Genomic DNA, 21,449 nt, shown 5'->3' with positions numbered 1-21,449 from the left:
TTTAATTTGAAAGATATGCTTTCTTCATGTGCTTTCTTGCAGGTACAGGAGAAAGCGGAAAGAGTACATTTATTAAGCAGATGAGGATTATTCACGGATCAGGCTATACGGAAGAAGACCGGAAAGGCTTCACAAAATTGATTTATCAAAACATATTTTCCGCTATGCAAACTATGATCAGAGCTATGGATACTTTACAAATTCCATACTCATCTGAGCATAATAAGGTACAAAACTCTTCTTTATTGGTGTCAATAACACAGAAAATGCAGCAGTTGAAATTCCCAAAATAACAGTTCATTGAATGTACTTTCCCACCTCTTATGCTCTTAGTTTTAAACCTTGGCCAGAGAATCTAGCATATGGCACCTCTTCTCTCCCCAGTCTTTTCCATAGTCTTTGTGCCCGCTAACACAATGCAAATATACACGTGACTTCAGGAAAGAAGTGTGTCTTTGGCACATGACAAAAAAGCAACACAATTAAGTTGCCACATGTCCGGGTTTTCCTGGACATGTCCTCTTTTGGGGGGTCAATATGGCCATCAGGGCGGAATAATTTTACCTTTTTCAGGAAATGTCCAGTGTTTTTTAGGGGGTGGCTTGTTGAGGGGTGGAATGCGGCACTTCCTGTGCCCTGGAAGCAGAAGCATTGTGGGGAGTGGTTGCTTTGGCTGCAGGAGAGCGTGCAGAGCAGCCATCGGGAGGAGGAAAGCCATTGGAGGAGAGCCATCAGGCATTAGGATGGCAGTGGCTGACGCGTATAGAGCTTCTCCCAGCCCAGGCCACCAACGTAGGAAGCTGGGTACACAGTGCCAGAGCCTAGAAGGGCAGGGCAGGCAGAAGGGTGTGTGTGTGCCACTTGGCTGCTCCAGTGGTGCTGCCCACCGCTGGTGCCCACCCCGCATCCTCCGGGGTGTGGACGGCTCTTCCAGTGGTGGCTGCCCATTGACATGTGGGGAGCACCCAGACTCGTGTGGGTGGCAAGCACCGCCCGGTGTTGACTCGGCTGGTGGGTGGGAGTGCTGAGACATCGCCACTGCCAGCCTGAGCCGGGGAAAGTGGCGCGCAGCACTGGCAGCAATACTGGTGGAGGCGACAGAGTGCAGAGGAGACTGAACATGGCAGTGCCCACTATTACTCTTTTTCTTTCTCTATTATTTTTATTTCACTATTACTTTCTTTCTTTCTTTCTTTCTTTCTTTCTTTCTTTCTTTCTTTCTTTCTTTCTCTCTCTCTCTCTCTCTCTCTCTCTCTCTCTCTCCCCCCCCCCACCTCAACTCACCTACAAATGTGTCATCTTTTTTGCTTTTTGAAATATGTTTTTTTGCTTTTTGAAATATGGCAACTCTATGCCACATCCACCTCTTTGAAGATGGAATTCCACAGACTAGGGGTGGCCAGAGAGAATGCCCTTTTCCACGCCACCACTCCAAGCTTCCAAGGGTGATAGAACTATCAAGAGTCGCCTCTCTGCCAATCTTATCACATGAGAGAGTTTGAAATCATGAAACAAATTGTCTGGCATCTGTAAGGTGTCGTTGAATGATAGTGTGGGTTCTGCATTGTGACTAAGAAGCTTGAACTAGCTTGTGAAGTCCAAGGATGCTGAGAACAGAGTAACTCTTTTTTTGTTTTTTGTTTTGTTCTTATGGCTCTCATAATTTCATATTTTTACTTGTAGCATATTTAGGGATATGTAATTCATTTATTACAGTTTAGTGGGATTTACTCCCAGGTAAGTGACTACACAATTGCAACCTAATCTGCATTAGGTTGACAGTAAGGGTTGTTTGACAGTGGAACAACCCTCTGGGGTTTGTGGACTCTCCTTGAAGGTTTTTAAGCAGGGGTTGGATGGCCGTCTGTCATAGATGCTTTAGCTGAGATTCCTGCATTTCAGGGGGTTGGACTAGATGAACTCTACAATTCTATGTTGTTGAGACATAGAAATTTACCAGAATACATCTGATAATACAAAGCACAGGGAAAATGTTGATCAATCTGAACAAATAATAGTAAGTGAATGAAAATTGTTGTGGTGGCAGTCATGCTCCCTGTGAGACACATTCCAGAATTCCACAACCCTTTCCAGATGGTGGATAATTTCACAATAAATATTAAAACATCCAGAAAAACATTTCAGTTAAAGTGGGCTCAAATTGCAACAAATGAAATGATACCAGTTATTTATTCAACAGCATAATTGCATGTCCCTCCCCACACAATTCCAAATTCTGCATCTTTGTACTGAAACATAATACTTGTGCCAAAAGTATGTATGGCAAATACATATCTGTGATTGTTACTTACAAAGTGGTATGGTTGGAACGTAAAGTTAAGATGGATTCTCAAGTTAAGCTGATTTAGATATAGGTATGCAAATCAGCAGACTAGGATTTAAGGCAGAGGTGAGAATTTTGGGGAGAATTTCCTGCCTTCCCTCCAATCCATGCCATGATTGTCTCCCTTCCCTCCTGTTTTTGAGCAAATGGTGGTTTGCATTTGCCCTACAAATCAGAATTATATGCCAGAATTTATGAGGTCTTTCTTGATACCTTTTTGCATGCAAACGTGAAGTGCTACCTGTGTTTATCCGCTAAGAGGCATCACACCTTGTGCCTGTTGAAAATGCAGTGTGACTCTCAAGCAGAGAGTGAATGCAATTAAATCACATTAAAGGCCCATCTAGGAATATGAATTCTGTCCTGTGTGCTTGGTTGTTGTTTTTATAAAAAGAAGTCAGTGAGTGCTGTACGATAGTCAGGCACTGGAACTAAGAAGTTGGTTAAGGAAATAAATAATAATTTGCCATTGGGTGGTTTCACTTTGAAAACCACTCAAATATACCAGTAATTGTCAAACTAGAACAAGTAAAGGGGCTTTGGATATTTTTATTTTTACAAATCCCACCATAAATAGCTTCCAAACATACTGGTGTGGTTCACATTGAATTCAATCAATTGTATGCAGGGCCAGATTTAGGTTTGATGAAGCCCTAAGCTACTGAAGGTAATGGGGCCCTTTATATGTCCAGCTGCCATTTGTCAACAACAAATTGTTGCTGTTTTTTGTGTTGAATATATGCTATATGGTAATTTATGGACCCAATTGGTATCTAAAGCCATTTGCACATAACAAAATAGTATTTTATCAAAGTAATTTTTGAACTTATCTTATATTTTGGAAATGTACATCCAGGTCCCCCCCCCCTTTAAATATTTTGGGGGCTCCCAAGAGAGTGGAGCCCTAAGCTATAGCTTATTTAGCTTATACGTGAATCTGGCACTGATTGTATGGCTAAATAATAAAAGTGGAGTGACCTCTTCCAATGTTCACTTGATACAAACTAAAAACAAATTAAACAACTGACTTTGGAAAAAGGGACTGCTAAGACTTCTTTGATAATGAATAAATACTAGGTGCATCTGGTTTTAGATTGTTTTCTTTGAGAAACTAGAATCTTAAGTGGAGAATGTTCTGCCAGAACGTTTCAAGACATTTAGGCCAGTGCCCTAGTGTATCCCTATTCATTAGAATGGAAGACTGGGTTACTTAGGGACTTAAAGGTAAAGGTACCCCTGCCCATACGGGCCAGTCTTGACAGACTCTGGGGTTGTGCGCCCATCTCACTCAAGAGGCCGGGGCCCAGCGCTGTCCGGAGACACTTCCGGGTCACGTGGCCAGCGTGACAAAGCTGCTCTGGTGAGCCAGAGCCGCACACGGAAACGCCGTTTACCTTCCCGCTAGTAAGCGGTCCCTATTTATCTACTTGCACCCGGGGGTGCTTTCGAACTGCTAGGTTGGCAGGCGCTGGGACCGAGCAACGGGAGCGCACCCCGCTGCGGGGATTCGAAACACCAACCTTTCGATCGGCAAGCCCTAGGCGCTGAGGCTTTTACCCACAGCGCCACCCGCGTCCCACACTTAGGGACTTAAACATGTACAAAAGGAAGGAGCCCTGCATGTTCTTTTTTAAGGAAAATAGTAAAGTGGAGACATGTTCACATTTGTTTAAGTTTTTGTACAAAAAACATATATGAATTAAATAATACTTTTATCACAGCAGACAAAATTCATGCTTGCATGTACAAAGCAGAAATTTGGGGAAACAGTGAAAAAGCAGGCAAGATCTTGGCCAGTCGTTTAAAATGAAGGACAGGGCAATGGGTCCCAGTATTAAATAATTTTACGAAGGTTTTCTTGGCTTACAAAAGTACATGCATTGTCTCTTTTTTCATGTTGTGGAGTCTTTTCTACAGATCAGTTACATTTGATATGAGACATTAGTGTTGTATACAGTATAAGATTGGGGAAGAAGAGAAGGGGGTGGGGGTGGGATGGTGAAACTTATATACTTTTCTATAGTGTACATGTGGGGTTTTGTGTTAGCATCAACTGGGTAGGTTCTCTTTCTATTCGCTTATTATATTTCCTTAGTACTGAGAGGGATTGGGGGGCCCAGGATGTGGTTGGTTGTCTGTGTTTGGCTGCAGTGAGGTTTGTTCGCATTTGTGAAGGGGGTGATTGTTGGGTCAAGTTAGCCATATTGATTTGTATGCTGTCTGTGGATTCTTCTTGTTGTCTTGTTGGGCTGTGTATGTGATAAAGGGGAGCCATACTGGGACGAAGGTGTCCTCTTCTATTTGTCACTGTGTTCGTTTCAATCCGTTGGTTAGCTTTTCCAGTAAGGTTGTTTCCCATATGATATGGTACCACTGGTCCACTCCTGACAGGTCTCTCCAGTGTCTGGCTATGATGCTTCTGGCTGCTGCAAGTAGGTGGGTTATAAGCTCTTTATAATGTGAGTGGGCATTATCATCTTGGAAAATGTTCAAAAGCAGCAGTTCTGGGTGAGTTCTAATACCTGTTTGGTTATTTTGCATATTTCTTGTATGATTGATGTCCAGAAGAGTTGGATTTTGGGACACACCCATCACAGCCTCTCCAGGATTTTGATGAGTCAGGAAATATATGGAATATGGTGGCTAGTAAAAATAAACGTGATCAATTTTCTCACAATAAATTGACCCTATGGGGAAATCCAACTTTAAAAATTGGGTGGGAAATGGTAGTATGGAAAAATTGGATGGATGCAGGTATGTTATCTATAGATAAATTAATAGATGAGCATTCAAGCCAATTCACATGTATAGTAATGCTTGCAGCAGCCCTTCAAAAAAACCTACTACTATTATTCTCATATTGCAGGGCAGGGGGATCTTGAGGCAGGGCCGAGAATAGGCTTTCTGTCACCCAGGTCAAAGACCCAGTTTGGCACACACCCCAGATGCATGTTTGTGTACACACACACACCCCACACTCCTCAACACATTTATTTGTAAAGGGCATAAAAAGAAGGAAATATATTATTTGAAAACAAAGGAATCCTAAGAAGTATTACGACTGTATGACCAAAGGGAAAACGAGCATCCCTTCCAATAAAAGCAAATTGTTTATCAAAAGGAGAACTGCCATGTTCAGCGATTGACCTGAGGTCAGGTTTTGAATTGGATTTATTTGGTCACAGGATCATTAAAAGACCCTCTTTGAGGATTTTTGACACACTTCTTGGTTCTATGCAAACCCTTTCAAGGAGTTCTGACGTGGAAATTTGCTCCTCAGCTTCAACATGATTCCTTCCAATTTTATTTTTGTTTGATTACTCATTTCAATGATAATTTTCTAGTCATTTTAGCTTCCAAGCAGGGGAGCCCAAACTTTTTTCAAAGAGGGCCAGATTTGATGAAGTGAACTTTAACCCCATAGTTGTTGAGCTTTTTTTTTCCATTTTACCCCAGGACATATACTGCCACGGGGGCCAGATTAAATCCGTGCAGGCGTGATTTTCGGTGTCTGGGCATGCGCAGGAATGATTTCCAGCATCGCACTGCGCCAGTCCGGCCCATGGACGATCTCCATGGGAGTGATCTGGCCCATGGCTGGTGAACCTTGCTGACCCCTGCAGGCTGGAAGCTTCACCCAGGGCTCTTTTAAGGCAACCCAATGAGTTTTTTTGTTCTGCAGTATCCAGAGCTATATGTTGCTAAAACGGTTAGTGCAACATGTGGAGAGAGAATAGCAACAATGGCATTCAGTTCCCTACAAGATAATGGTGCAGATGGAAGTTGTTAGAGGATGGAAATGCAATGTAAAAGAGAGCAAGATCTTTGTTCTAAACCTTGCACATGGCAGGAGCAGGGTAGGGGTGAAGGAAGGCCATGATTTAATGAAGCCTGGAATGATGGTCCAAACCAGACCATTATTTCTGAAAAGAAGCATCAATCTTTCACTAGGGATTCTGTGTGTGCTGTTCTTGGCTTGTGGTAGCAGAAATAAATCAAATATTTGGAAAAGCAAACATCTAATGTGCTGTTCAAGATTCAGAATGTTTGGAAACTGATAGTCAACTATGTTTGTGCACAGAATATTGCTACTAAAGAGAAGGCACATTGTCAATGATTCAGCATGAAATACTTTCTAGCATTTGGCTTGGGAGGAAGCCTCTATGGTATTTTTCTGCAGTGCTGCAATAAAAAGAACTAAATGGCATCCTGGTGGGGTGCCATCGCGGCTGCTGCCCTCGCCCCTGGGATGTGCGCCAGCCACGCCCCTGCCTGAGCTTGAAGCTCCACCACTGCCCATGTGAAAGACCTCTCAGTTGGAAACATAATCCAGCAAGACTCATCTTTCTTTTTATGTTAGGATTGAAGTAGCTGATAGTTTCCTGGTATGTTACAGCAGAGCCGTAGCTATGGAGGGGCACGGCTAGTTGGGTTTTTTTGCCCCAGGTGCCACTGAGGCTCCAAGTGTGTGTGTGTGTGTGTGTGTGTGTGTGTACACAAATGCGCATGGGGGTGCCAAACTGGGTTTTTGATCCAGGTGAAATAAAGCCTACTTTCATCCCTGTGTCACAGTGGCCAAAATTAAATACAAAAAAGCATTGTCCAGACCATTGTCCCACTGCAGAATTATTTACTTGTCATTGCTGTCCATTTTCTAAGCTTGCACAGTTATAGAGTACGTACATACTGATATATCTATGTACAAGAACCAGTGTATTTTTTCCCCTGCTGCAAGGTGAGCTCATCTTCCCCTGACCAAAAGTGAGAGCAGTTCCCCAGCACACCTTCCCATCAAGCTATGTACATCTGTATGTAACCTAATTCAGAAGTGTTTAAAAATAAATAAATAAAACATCCAAATAATGAGGTAGGAACAGTAATGTTATTTATGCATCACAGAAACAACAGAAGAGTTCATTGTTTCCCATTGATTCAGTCATATACAGTGTGCAGGGTATTTTTGTTTCACTCACCCTCACAACAACCCCCCCCTTCCCCAAGTGGTTCTAGGTCAAAGTTAGTGCATGAAGGATGAACCGGACATTTGGGACTGTTGGTTGTGCTTTGAATGCCCAGCAGTGTCTAATTTTGCAGTTCCATGTTGACTAAATTGATTATAAATCCCTAACTACCTCCCTCCCGCCCTCCTGCAGGAGGCTGGCCAGATGATTGAAGAGCTGAATGTAGACTCAGTAACAACACTGGAGAGAGAACTTGTGGAAGCTGTTAAGAGGCTGTGGGAGGATCCAGGAATCCAAGCATGCTATGATAGGCGAAGAGAATACCAGTTGTCGGACTCGGCTAAATAGTATGTATCTTACAGTAATAGTTCTCTGGTCTGAAATGTTTAGGTTTGGTAAATATTAGGATTTAACTAGAATTTATATGCAGTGCTATTTTTCAAGAAAAAGAGGTGCCAGAACTCACCATGAGCACCTCCCTTGTTTTCTTATAATGGCAACGGTGCCCTCCTGAGTTCCAGCTGGAAAAAAGCCCTACTTGTATGTATGCTGGGATATAAGACAGTCTCAATGGATATTAGAAAGGGGGTTATGCAAAGGGGTTGAGGTGTTTAAGTAGTGTTTGTGTAAAGACTTGTGTCATACTTTGAAAATGTAATCAAGATCCATGTGTATTGGAATGTGTGGACCCACTTCTGAGCATCAGCAGTTAGCATTTGAAGAGCTAATTAACCTAGGTAAATGTCCTAAGTGTGTACCAGTCTTTAATCCTAGTCAGTCAACAAGTGGGAACTCAGGGGAACTCCTTTTTTAGGTGACACCTGGGGGGGCTAATCATTAGTACTCCAAAGCACCAAAAGAACTGACCATTAGGATGCAACTGAATAAGGAACAGCAGAATTAGTAGGAGAGATGCCTTGGAGTGGAGGGCTACACTCCAAGCCCCTCTTGAGATGACCAGGCTGTAAGAGCTGGAATCCCTCCATGCAGAGTGAAGGTGTAAATATCTGAATAAATCATCTTTCTTTGTGTCTTCAGTTCTCCAAAGGAGCACAGACCCAGGGTGAGTGTCTGCAGGCCCCTGCAATCTTGCTACCATTCAGCACTTTTGCCAGATTGTATTATTATGATGGGTTGTACTGCCAGCTCTCCCCCTGCCCCAATTTGTAACTCAGATTTTGGCATGAAATCACATCTGTCTCTTCATGTAGATGAATTAACAAAGAACAGTTTTGTTTTAATATTACTAGTTTTCTTTTCTATGGGTAAGGAAATGATGAGCAGCTATTCTTCTTCCCATACATACATACAATCTATTTCTCTTATTATATTAGTAGAAAATTGAGTGGGGTTGTTTTGTTTTGTTTTGTTTTGTTTTGTTTTTTTGCTAAATACAATAGTTTGGTTTTGCTCGAGGTAAGAAGAGTTTATAGTTTCTTAGTGAAGCATGATCCAGATAGCAAATGAATTGTGAGTAGTAGGGCGGTTCATAAAAAACCTTTAAAAAAAAAAAAAAAATGCCTGCTCCACTGAATTGAAATTTCAGCCATAGGAAAATGGCAACGTAAACAGCTATTTTCATGGAGGAGGGTCAAGATATTAACTGATATGCATGAAATTTTAGAGATAGCTATATAATCCCTAGTGTAGTAAGATAAGACCTTTGGAGCAGGCATTTTTTTTAAAAAAGTTTTTTATGAACCTCCCTAGGGAGCAAGGGCTGAGCTTGGCAAACAAGACATCTTTGGCTCAGCTGAAGGGGTTAGGCTTGAATAGTCAAGGGTCTGGCAATTGGGGGCTGTGCAGGATAGTGGAGGTCTTAGGATTTAATATGTTAAATAATACTACTTTCTTACAGTGACTAGTCTGGCATTTGTGGTTTCATTGTTCCAAAATTAAACTTGGTTCAACACATTTCTGCAATACTTTGCTTTATATAATTTGCTAGCATTTTAGTGGCTTTAGTTTCTCTGATCAGGTTCATTATACAATCTTTTACAGCACAATAGTGCTGCAAAGAATTTTATCAGAGAGAGGGCTCTATGGGCTTTCTGTTTGATCTGTGCTGTACCCCAGCTCAAGAAATTGCTTATTGAACCAGACTACTAAAAAGTCCACCACGTCCTCCTGTTCTGAGCCCCCTTTAATCCCCCAAGTATCAGGTTCAGTCTGTGTGAATTATTTTCCAGCTGCTCCAACCTTACATCAAGCATAAGAATTGCACTCTCCATTTTTTCAAGACCTTAATGCTGATATCCTATGCTTCCATTATAGGCATCCCATCCATTTGCACAGCAACCTCATGTACCTTTTCCTCTGGTGGTTTAATTATTTCAGTTAGATCCTCTTGCGTTATTTGCAATGTGATCTCAGAGAGCAACTCTTCTTCATCTTTGGATAGTTTTGGAGTTTAGGGCCAGTGTGGTGTAGTGGTTAAGAGCGGTAGTCTCGTAATCTGGTGAACCGAGTTCGATTCCCCGCTCCTCCACCTGCAGCTGCTGGCTGACCTTGGGCCAGTCACACTTCTTTGAAGTCTCTCAGCCCCACTCACCTCACAGAGTGTTTGTTGTGGGGGAGGAAGGGAAAGGAGATTGTTAGCCGCTTTGAGACTCCTTAAAGGGAGTGAAAGGCGGGATATCAAATCCAAACTCCTCTTCTTCTTCTTCTTCTAGGGCACCATCATCAGTTCCATCAAACAGATTATCAGGCCCGGTTATTTTCCTAGTCTCAGAATAGTTTCTAAGCGTCTTAGTTTAAAGCAAATGTTAATTCCCTTGCATTAAGTCTGAAATTGTTGAGTCTTTTATTCTTTTATGCTTTTTTTTTAATAAAAAAAGAATTCTAGTAACTAAAGAGAGGAGCTTGGAGACTAAGTTACAATCTTGGTCTGCACTGTCACTCCTCCCCCCCCCCCCCCCCCCGCTGGGTTAGGATTTTAGTTTTTATACAATGAAATAGCAATTATGTTGGTCTTTACTTAAATGTTTAAACTTACTACTTTGTAAATGAGGACAATGTGTGGAAAATGTGAATATAAATTGACAAGCTTCTTTTTGATACAGTCAGCTCAAAATTAAATAGCGTAACTGAAAATAGGCCACTATTGTTATTCATACATGGTGGACTGGGGGTGGGGGGAGCGCTGTGGTTGAAAGTGTCTTGTGTAATGGTAGTTGTGCATTAACAGTAGCACTGAGTTTTGAATCTAGAATGTCCGTGTTCTTTAATCTTTTACCTTGTGTGGTCTATTAGCTCTCATTTATTGGTGAATTAATCTTCTACTTAAATAAATATTTGATTTCAACATGTGTTAATTTGTTTATGACAACATGTAACACTTTGCTAAATAAGTGTGTCTGTATTGGACTTGGAAGTTACCTTTCAGACTTTGACCGTATTGCTGCACCATCATTTGTGCCAAACGAGCAAGATATTCTCAGAGTGAGAGTGCCAACCACTGGAATTATTGAATATCCTTTTGAGTTGCAAAATGTTACTTTTAGGTAAGTTTGGTTATGCAAATTACTAATCGAGGTAAAGCAGTATTGAGTAGCCAGATACAGCAGCACCAAATGTGAACCAAATGGGGAAAGTTCATCCTGGAGAAGGCTTGGTTACATCAGACGTAATTAGATTTTAATCTAAACCTTAAGAGTTCGGCGGCTATAAAAAGCCCTTTTGAATGTGGGCTTTTGTGAGCCTCTAAACATGGTTTCTGAGTTTGGTCCTGGAGCAACTTTATCAGCATCTCAGGTTACTGTACATAGTTTGTTCAGCTATCAGGTCTTCTTCACAGCAAAGTTGAGTTGGATTTATTTTGTTTGGTTGGTGCCCTGGAAGCTTATTGCACACAGTTACTCCTATTTCTATTTACAGAATGGTAGATGTTGGTGGACAGAGATCAGAAAGAAGGAAATGGATACACTGCTTTGAAAGTGTTACCTCAATAATATTCTTGGTTGCTCTTAGTGAATATGATCAAGTCTTGGCAGAATCCAACAATGAGGTAAAAGAACAGACTGCTCTAGATTATTTCTATTAGTGCATTTTACTGTGGCAGATTATTTTCTCAATGCATCTCTCCATAGAATGGTCATCCTCTCCTGTTCGATGCACAATACCAATTTTTGTAGGTGTATCCTGACAAAATTCTGGCACAGACACACTCTTAGTTTTTCATTCTTGCACACACAGCATCCATTGCACTGTATTTCATGTTGTTTTATTGCATTTATATCCTGCCTTTCCTCCAAGGAGCTCAAAGTGGTGAACATGGTTATCTTTCATCCCATTTACACTTTGCTTGCGGCACTGGAAGAATAGCTAGTGTTATAATTAATTATACTTGGAAGACATGTCTGGGTAGAAAATAATGATAGATGGGAATAGGTTTTGGGTATGAAATAATTACACTTTAATCTGAGCACAGAAATGGGGTGCGCAGGCAGAGTTCCACTCACACAATAGACTTGCCCTGCATTTCCTTCCCCTATTCACCCCCAAAATGTGCTCTTGAGGGTCCCCCAAACCCCTGGGGCATATTTTAAGTGTAAGCAGTGGTATGAAGGTGGAGTGAAGTTCTGCTACACAAGCAGAAATCAGTGTTGGATACAGCCCAGCACCCACTAATTTCTTTAAGACTACTTTGCTAACATTTCATACTTTTCTTGCAGAATCGGTTGGAAGAAAGCAAGGCTTTATTTCAAACAATAATCACATACCCTTGGTTTCTGAACTCCTCAGTCATCTTGTTCTTAAATAAAAAAGACCTTTTAGAAGAGAAGATTATGCATTCCCATTTAAGCACCTATTTTCCAGAGTTCACAGGTAAACCAGTTGTGGTTTACATCTGATAAGCAATTATTGTAGCTGCTTTGTCAGTTCACTAATGACCAGCACTTTAATGTGACGTGTTAGCTACCCCAGTTGTTGGCTGCACTATAACAGACAACATTTACCGTATTTTTCGCTCTATAAGACGCACTTTTCCCCCATCCAAAAATTAAGGGGAAATGTGTGTGTGTTTTATGGAGCAAATGCAGGCTCCATGGCTTCAGCGATAGCAACGCGAAGCCTCCAAAGTGCAACGGGAGCGCTCCTGCCACGCTCTGGAGGCTTCGCGTTGCTTTCACTGAAGCCTGGAGAGTGAGAGGGGTCGGTGCGCACCAATCCCTCTTGCTCTCCTGGCTTCGCTTCGCTGGAAAGGCGCTGCGCAGCTTTCCCTCTCTGCGCAGTGCCCCTTCAGTGAAGCAGGAGGAGAAATGGAAGGGGCTCTGTTTCTCTTGCCGCTTTGCTGAAGGGGCGCTATGCAGAGAGGGAGAGAATTTTTTTTCTTGTTCTCCCCCTCTAAAACTAGGTGTGTCCTATGGTCGAGTGCGTCCTATAGAGCGAAAAATACGGTACCTATTTTTGCAAGCAAATGATTAAAATTATATGCACATCCATATTCCCAATGTGGGAAGTTAGCATTTGTTACTACACACAAGTCCTACTGTCCAAACGCTTGTTACATACCCAAACATAAGGAATGAGTACCCAAACCTCGCTACACACGCATCACAGATTCTGATATCAAGACAGCCAGACATAGTTGTAGTCCTGTAAACAAATGAGCAGCCTTAAACAAAACTTACTTTTTGTGTTTTGCTAGTTCATGGCAACCAAAAACCATGGTGGGTGGGGAGAAGATCAGACAAATAAGACAGCATCCTTTTCCTTCCCTCCTTGCCTTTTGCAAGGTTTCAGTGGGTTTTCTCAAAATTTTGGGGTAAACATTCTGTGGTTGGGAACATGGTAGAAATTTTCCCCTAGGAATAATTGGAAATCGTTGACTCGTTATGCAAACGCTCACCTAACAAATGATTTCCTGAGAATGTATTGTGTTTGGATAGCAGGACCTGTGTGTATTAGTATATTTGAAAATAGTTAATTGGAATTAATTAACTCTGCATACACTAGTGAAAATAGAAATTTATTTGAAGATTGCAAGGAGTCTCTCTCTCTCTCTGTTTAATGGTGCCATTTTTTGCTTTTGAGCAGGACCAAAGCAAGATGTTAAAGCTGCCAGAGAGTTCATTCTGAAGTTATACCAGGATCAGAATACAGATAAAGAGAAAGTGATTTATTCCCATTTTACATGTGCTACAGACACAGAAAACATTAGATTTGTCTTTGCTGCTGTCAGAGACACAATACTACAGCTGAATCTAAAGGAGTTCAATCTGGCATAAACCACAGGGACTCAGCATTGTATTTAAACTCCATGTATGTATTTGCAGCAATTGTTTGTGTTCCTGTTGACCATAAAATATTTACTTAACAAAAATGGAAATTTAGACATGATACTTACAGATTTTTAATGTATACACTTTCAAAATGTTTTTTTTCCCAGTTTTTGATTTGAGGTGCATAATTTTAGTTTTGAGGTGATTAAAGAAAAAATATCTGCCGTTTATTTATAGATGCTCCCTGCACCCGCTAATTTAATTCATTTGATAATCTTTTAGCCAGAGATGTCTTAGTTACAGAAGATTGGATACTATATTGTCATTTGACTAAGGTACATTACTATGCTGAATGAAAAATAGCCTATATTTATATAATTCTTTAGGTTTTTAAAGCCTCTTTGAAGGACATGGCATACATCTTATTTTCCTTGAAACACGGCAGCTTGTTGTGCAATTTTTGATTCATAAGTAAAATGCTAGCTGCCAATATGTTTAATATTTGTTGTTTTCTATATACTTTGGGGCAAAGTTATTTAAAAAATAAATAAAAACAAGCTCCCTTCCGCCCTTTGCTGGAGCCTATAAAAAGTAACTGCTTCCGTGACTGGAGAAGGGAAGGGGGGTGCACTTGTCTCAACTCCAAAATGTATCAAGGCACCCCTGAATGGCATCTATCATTCAACAGTTCCATTGGGGGAACCATACCTTTTGGTGGCCATTTTTGGCAAAGGCAGTAGTGAGTGTTCATTTCCCATTTTATTTGCTTTTCCTTTATTTTATATTTAATAAATAAATATAGTTAAGACCTCCCACTTGTTTGCCATCATTTACACTATTGCTATGTCACCCCTTCATATGAAGTAATGCAGCATAAACTGTTTGAAGAAAGATAACATGTTGAATACCATGTTTGACAGAGTGGTAATTCAATTAGCATCTCTTCACTGTGTGAACATTCCTAAAATTTAAAAATGACGTGAACCAACTCAGTATTTGGGACAGCACATGTATGTGTTTTTCTCTACAGGTCTAGCAGACACAGGGATAGAAATCTAATAAGCACAAACAAAAATAATGTGTAAGCAGCCTAGGAGGCATCACACTCTTTATTGTACACATTTAGAAGGCGTGATCTGTATGGTTGGTCTGCAGCTTAAGGCCACAACTCAAAGTGTCAATGCTCAAGTATGATATGAGTGTCAGTTAAACCAATGAATCTGGAAAGAGTTTGTTCATGTTCTTGAGACACAACACAAGTTATATTTTGGCATATCCAGTAACCATTAATTCAATATACATTTTGTATAGCAAGAAATAAAATGTTATGGGGAAGACTGCAATGTATTCCTTTAAGCACCTCAGGTGGTTACATAATGGAGCAAGCAAGACTTTTATATAAATACATACAATTACATTTGGCATGCCATTTACTTTATTTAGCTTTTACAACAAAGCTACAGTTTGAGGAGTTTAAGTACCACCAGCAAATTCAGGAGGGCCAATCTCTTTCACCTCAATCCTCCAAACAAGAGTTTGGAAAGAATATTCTGGAGCAGACATTTACTACATGCATCAAACAAGTCAAATCTGGATTAGGCAATACACTTACATACATTTGCATTCTTTTCCCTTTTATGATGTGATTTCTTCATCTACATGTGCATTTATAGGCATTATTGTATAGCCTAGCAAAATCAAATTAAAAGAAATGTGTATGCAACCCTCCACATACTGAAATCTTGTTGTTTTCATGCAGAACTAAAAAGATCTTATGAACTGTTCTGGGTTTAAATGCTGAAATGGGTTGTATTCCCACGTCATACTCTGAGCAGACCCACCGAAATTAAGAGACTTGCCTAATTTACGTCCATGAAATTCAGTGGGTCTATTCTAAGAAAAACAGTTGGATGCAAACCAAAGTTAATGAATGTTCTCAATTTTTTAAAATTAATGACAATGCATTCAGCATGAGCATGAAATCTAGATTCCCCTCACTCAAAACAGTTTTTCATTCAAGAGTGTTCCTTAGGTTTATATACCATTTCAAAACATGATCTTTAGAAGGTTTCGATGACTTTGCTGAAAATTTTATGTACTGAAAGTAAAGATCATGCCATTCAAAGCACTGCTGCAAAGACACATCCCTGCCTAGGTTATCATTTCAATAATTCATGTTTATCTGTGTACATCTACCCATCATCATCATGAGGTACCAGAACACCTTGCTAATTTTTTGCATCATATAAAAAGTGAGTGTTAAAAATAATATTACAGTACCACAAACTGTTTATTTGTATTAAAAAAACTAAATAACCTCATGATATATATATTGGTAAATAAAAAGGCTTCTTGAATAAACAGATCAGCAAGATCATTCATAATATAAGAGCATTGCTGGTTAAATCAGTCTTTCCCTGAAGAATTTCAGTGAATTACATTATATTAACATGTAATGTGGCAATTATAGCATATTAATTAAAATCCCGATGACAGGAGAAATAAAGCTTAGATGGTGGGGGAACCCTGATTATCACATAAAATCACAAGATTAATCTAGACTTAGTCTTTTTAAATCATGTGACAGAATATGCATGAAAACATCATTTTTACTCCTGATATAAGTAACTCTGTATTATTTATAAATAAAAAGCTCAGTAAGCCACAATTTGGCAGAGGTTCTCAGCTCTAGAACAGTTTAAATGACACTGACCATGGCAGATTTTTTTCTACTCTGGCTATGTAGAAGACATCAACAATCCCCTTCATAGTCTTAGCAATGTCACATGCTAAGCTTCAATCAAAATGTTGAATTTGGCACTCTCTGTCTTGTCCATCTTGGAATCTTGCACAAATGGTCACAATTTTGGATGGTTCTCCCTCACTTCTTCCAGTTTTGAGAGAACCCACTATGAAAATTTGAGAGAAAATTTAGACAATGAAAGTAAGTCAACATATTCATCTAAATATTAATAGCATAGAACATTAGCATATAACTATATAGTCAGTCCACATGTTGGCAAATCCCATTTTCTGGGGCTGCTGCCAGACTCCCAGCTGGGCTATACATGCATCAATGTGACATCTGAGAACCACTGTCACACATGCGTGGTGCCACCCTCACAATCAACATTTTGGTTATCTGAATCAAGGACTATGGTTGTATATACTATTTTCAAGTAAACATATTTAGATCAGTAGTATTCGATACTCACCTTAGCATCATCTGGCGTTTTAAAATTAATAATTTTTCCAAATTCTTTGGCATGGAATACAGACTTTACTCGTTCCTACAAAATAAATAAGTTTCCTATTAATTTGGCTTTCTAAGGTAAAATGAAATGTAATGCTTCTGTTATTTTACTTTCCCAGCATACAGCTCACAGCTTTATAGTGGACTGCACACTGACTCCACCGTGAGCATGAGGCAGCTCCCAATCAGGTTTGCGGACTTGCCACACTCGAACAGTCAATGGAGTCACAAGTAGTAAGGAAATAACAGGTGCCCACTTTCCTCTTAAACATTTAACTTAACTATTTTTTGTAAAGGGCTTACGAATTAGCACGTTGCAGTCCATATTAGGGAGTGGCTCCAATGACTCCATGATGCGTTAGAGCTCTACATTTTGAGTCGCTATCAATTGTACTATCTCCTACTGGTGCCATGGGGGACACTGGCTTGGGATTTCAAAGAGCTTACCCAATTAGGGCAGGTCCAACTGAAACATGAGCTAATGTTAGAGGCCCTGCTATAAGAGCTTGTGGCCAAAGGAAGCCTCTGCCAAGGAATACAGATCAATCCTATAGTGCCTTGTGCTGGGGGATGCCCAGGTGGTTGCCCTGCCTATGTCCCCAATAGGGGCATTAGTGGAGAAGGCTGCAGATGCAGCTGTGGCCTGAGTTGAGTGGACTGTAAGGGACTCATAGGCTATCAAGATGCAAATGCATATCCTCCAAGATAGCATAGAGCAATAATCATTGTAGCTGGCAGCAGTAGGGAGAAAGGAGACAAATGGTGTGTGTGTGTGTACATTTAAACTCCTTTGTCTGGATGATGTATACCTTAAGGGCGTGCTGCACACCGATTGAGTGTAAGGCTTTCTGTAATGGATGGGATTGGGGCAGAAGGCAGGGAGCACCAATTCTGCTGCATGTGAAAATGGGAGGCTACCCAGGCCAGAATATCCAAGTCCAGCAGATCACAGAAGTAAACTTCAATATCATTACAAAGCGGCTTCAAATGATTCACATACACCATTATTTCATCTTTCAATTCATCACTAACTGCTAAAGAGGAAAACTCTGAATTCTCGACATCCAATATTGGTGGCATACTGCTTGACTTTTCCAAGAAACCCTGTAATAATCTCCTTGCTTGGGAAGCATGGTCACTTCTCTGTTTTCCATTTTCCTCACTTCTCTGTTTTCTTTTTTCTTTCCTGTTTTCTTTCCTTGGTCACTTCTGTTTTTGCCACTTCTCATTTTCTTCTGTGGCCCCCTAGTCTTGTTCTGTGCCCCCCCCATTTATGCCATTTTCACCTGTGCCCCCCTCGGAATATCCTGGGGGCCATATGCCCCCTGGTTGAGAAACACTGCTTTAGAGAACACAAGGGCTGAAAAAGAGAGTGCCTTCCAGAAGACTCTTGTTCTCTATGCAGGAAAACATTAACTGTGTGTGTGTGTGTGTGTGTGTGTGTGTGTGTGTGTGTAGAAAGGAGGAAGCAAGGGGGGAGATTTGAAGCCCCCTTTATCTGACCATGAAACTTTGAATTAAAAAACAACACTAGTAAAGTAAGTTTTCATAGGTGGTATTACTAGCTTGGTAAATTTGACTTGTTATATAACAACAATATAATAAACTAGCAAGTTAAGGAAAACAACATTCCATTTAAGTTGCTGAATTCTACTGGAGACAAATGACTTTTATTTTTAAACTATACTCTGAAGCTAATCTAATACATTCTACAACAAGCTGAAGTCTCTCACGGTACCTTTGCTTCAATGCGCAGCCTCCGTCCATCAACAATGAATGGCTCCTTGGTAAATTCATCATAGGTGTACTGCCATTCACATGTCAACTGTCCAAATGTACCTCTTGTCACGAATAATATGCCACTAAACAAGAATACAAAATAAACCATTAAAACAAAGCAAGCAGAAATACAACAATTACTTTTTAAATAAAAAATTAAAAGTTGCCTTGTTATCACCCAGTTTGATGGTTTATTAATTCCACAATGAAATACACACATATGGATTTGCACAATGATGCCAGTGGAACCTAATCATATATGTGTGTATATTAATTCAGTCAAAGAAGACAACTACATTCTACTTTAAAGATGCAGAAATCAATATATAATAAGGAACAGCTGGCATATAGAATGATAACCAGGCAGCAGCAATAGTTGAACTGAACACATACTTTTGTTCAGTCATGTTCTAATAATTAAGGTCAAATACATTCTACAAAAAAACAAGTGTTCCTGCATCTTCACCGAATTGAATTTGTTAGTTCCTTGGAAAAGCTTGTAGGGTTTCATGTTTCAATAATATTTCAGTTAGAAAATAAAGCAAGTTTTGTCAACCAAAACTCTGGTCAGGATCCAGAGAGGTGCTTTATGCATGGTTAATAACATTATCCGTCTAATGGTAGCGAGGTATTTATGCCATTTTATGAAGTGCATCCGAAATTTCCTTCAGTTTCAGAAGCATGATGGGATGGGGATAACGTTTGAGAAACATTAAGGCGTAAATTTCCTTGTAAATGTGGAATTGAAGCGGTACTTCTGGAGGCGAATGGGATCTGTTCCGGAGGCCTGTTCGCAACATGAGCAGAACACAACCCGTGTTTGCGCGGGTCGCAATTCGCCACTTCTGCACATGCGCATGACATCATTTTGCATGTCTGCACATGCGCAAGTGGCGAAACCAGGAAGTAACCCTTTCCGGTACTTCCGGGTTGCCACAGGACGCAACCTGAAAACGCTCAACCTGAAGCAAACACAACACGAGGTATGACTGTTGTTATGTGGGGTGGTATCCAATTGTGCCTATCCTTCCAAATTTGCTCTGGAAATCTGAGAAACCCTAGAGAATATTTGAAGTGGGGTGGGAAACTGCAGTGGGGAAGGCAGTAAAAGGAAATGAGCTTGCACAATATTGGATAGTAACAGTGGCTTGGTGGGGGGAAACTTAGCTGTATACCTTCAAAGTGACATACTATTTCCTATGCAGGGGTGCCAACTTGAATAAAATATGGGGGCGGGCAGGTAGGCCCCACCCTGCATAATCGATCACACGATGCGGTGCACACACACTATTTGAGTGGCAATGCCCATCAATCTGGGGGGTGGGGGCAGACCTCTCAAATATTTTATGGGGGGGAGCCCCCACGGCCCCTAGGAAATGAATCCTATGTAAGAATAAAACTAATTCACTACCGCTAAATATATATTCCACTGATTTCAAGGTGCCTGTTCTAATAATCAAACAGAGTTCCTTTGGCTTTCCTATTCTGTTTCATAGGGCCACTGAGATGTGAGTACAGGGAGTACTGATGTACTGAGCCCACATCATGAAGGGGGCCCAGACTCTGAGCTTCCATTCATTATTTTTTTAAGTCTCTAGCCCTCCTGGAAAGTAAGTCATGAAACAAAATGTGCAGGTACCCTTCTAAGTGATTTCTCTGAGATGTGCCAACCTGACTGCTCCCACCTTTTAGTGCCGCCAATGAGTGAAGTCAGGGCTGAGATAGACGAGTGAGTTGTGTGGAAACCAGGTGATTGCAATCCCTGGAATCCAAAGGAGCTGCTGTTTCTCCCTCCCCTTCAGTGCACTCTTCTGTCTCATTTTCCAGCCCTTTGTATCTAAATAGTTTGTTCTTTTTTCATCTAAGATCATATACTTAAATGTTATTTTCTGCAAATACTACTACACAGTAAGTGTTAAAGAATCCACCTCCTCCCTGAAAATGGCAAATATAAAATGTGAAAACTTTGCAAAGAGGTTTAGACATGTTTTCTGCCATGTCCTTCTTGTGCCTTTGAGGCAGGCAGAAATTCAACATGTTAAGTATTTTCTAGTATGAAGATACAATTATATATATGTTTCTCGATGCTCCTTGCAAAAAAGGACACAAATTTGCATATGATACAAAGCATAGCTAAATTTTATGCAAATTGGTTTCCTTTACAAGTAGCTCAGATATCCCACTTCCCATGCTGTGCACTAAGCACAGAAAATCCTGTTGACGCCCTTGCTCTTCAGTCAAGAGAGGCAGAGACATTGCAAATTTCTTTATACTCATGGAACTGTCTCTTCTACTAAATTGAACAAGGAAGCTTTCGTTGATGTAGTTTCAATATATATGGACACCTGCACCCACAAGGAACTACTTAATTGAAGCACATCAGTTACAAAAGTAGATGGTAGAATCATTCGTAAGAGAGAGAGTATGAATGAATGAATGAATGAATGAATGAATGAATGAGGGCTTATCCCAGGAATATTGTTATTCCGACTACCATTTATCAGTTCCAGATTTTCACATACACACTAACATTCTTAACACAATCTCCAGTCTTAACTACTGTGAAAATTCTAATCAAGTGCTTTGAGGTAACATAAAAACATTCTAAATCTTGGTCTTCTGTTGTAAAATATAGCCTTCAGTATCTATACCTTTAAGGACGATTGGAGTTTCTTTCATTTAAATGATAAGGGCAAATCTAAACACACTATTTATCGGAATATTATTATTGAGTGAGCAAAAAAACAAGTGTAACAATGCATGCAGCTTATAAAGTTAACTGGATAAATGGGGAACCTTACCTCTTTGTTACCATTAGTAAATCTGTACTATTAACCATTGCATGTGTAAAGTATCTCAGTTTGGCAAATCTTCCATTTTCAATATTC

General features: G+C 40.3%; 2 protein-coding genes across 3 annotated transcripts in view; one reads left to right on the top strand and one right to left on the bottom strand.

Moving 5' to 3' along the window:
- LOC114606376 (guanine nucleotide-binding protein subunit alpha-14-like) overlaps positions 1-14,342 on the top strand; it is a 34,845-nt gene extending 20,503 nt beyond the window's left edge. Inside the window, exons 2-7 of the mRNA XM_028748544.2 lie at positions 43-227; positions 7,498-7,652; positions 10,680-10,808; positions 11,182-11,311; positions 11,979-12,132; positions 13,345-14,342. Of these exons, the coding sequence (XP_028604377.2) occupies positions 43-227; positions 7,498-7,652; positions 10,680-10,808; positions 11,182-11,311; positions 11,979-12,132; positions 13,345-13,535 (944 nt within the window). The 3' untranslated portion in view covers positions 13,536-14,342. The remainder of the gene's footprint in view (positions 1-42; positions 228-7,497; positions 7,653-10,679; positions 10,809-11,181; positions 11,312-11,978; positions 12,133-13,344) is intronic.
- A 262-nt stretch (positions 14,343-14,604) lies between these two features.
- VPS13A (vacuolar protein sorting 13 homolog A) overlaps positions 14,605-21,449 on the bottom strand; it is a 136,961-nt gene continuing 130,116 nt past the window's right edge. For both annotated transcript variants that reach the window (XM_077935994.1, XM_077935995.1), the window contains exons 69-72: positions 21,363-21,448; positions 18,521-18,644; positions 16,745-16,819; positions 14,605-16,438 (exon numbers count right to left, since the gene is read on the bottom strand). In XM_077935994.1, coding sequence (XP_077792120.1) covers positions 16,388-16,438; positions 16,745-16,819; positions 18,521-18,644; positions 21,363-21,448 — 336 coding nt within the window. In that variant the 3' untranslated portion in view covers positions 14,605-16,387. The remainder of the gene's footprint in view (positions 16,439-16,744; positions 16,820-18,520; positions 18,645-21,362; position 21,449) is intronic.

This window comes from Podarcis muralis, chromosome 11 (genome assembly GCF_964188315.1).
Source record: "Podarcis muralis chromosome 11, rPodMur119.hap1.1, whole genome shotgun sequence".
Taxonomy (NCBI): Eukaryota; Metazoa; Chordata; class Lepidosauria; order Squamata; family Lacertidae; genus Podarcis; species Podarcis muralis.
This window is presented reverse-complemented; position numbering and strand designations above follow the sequence as displayed.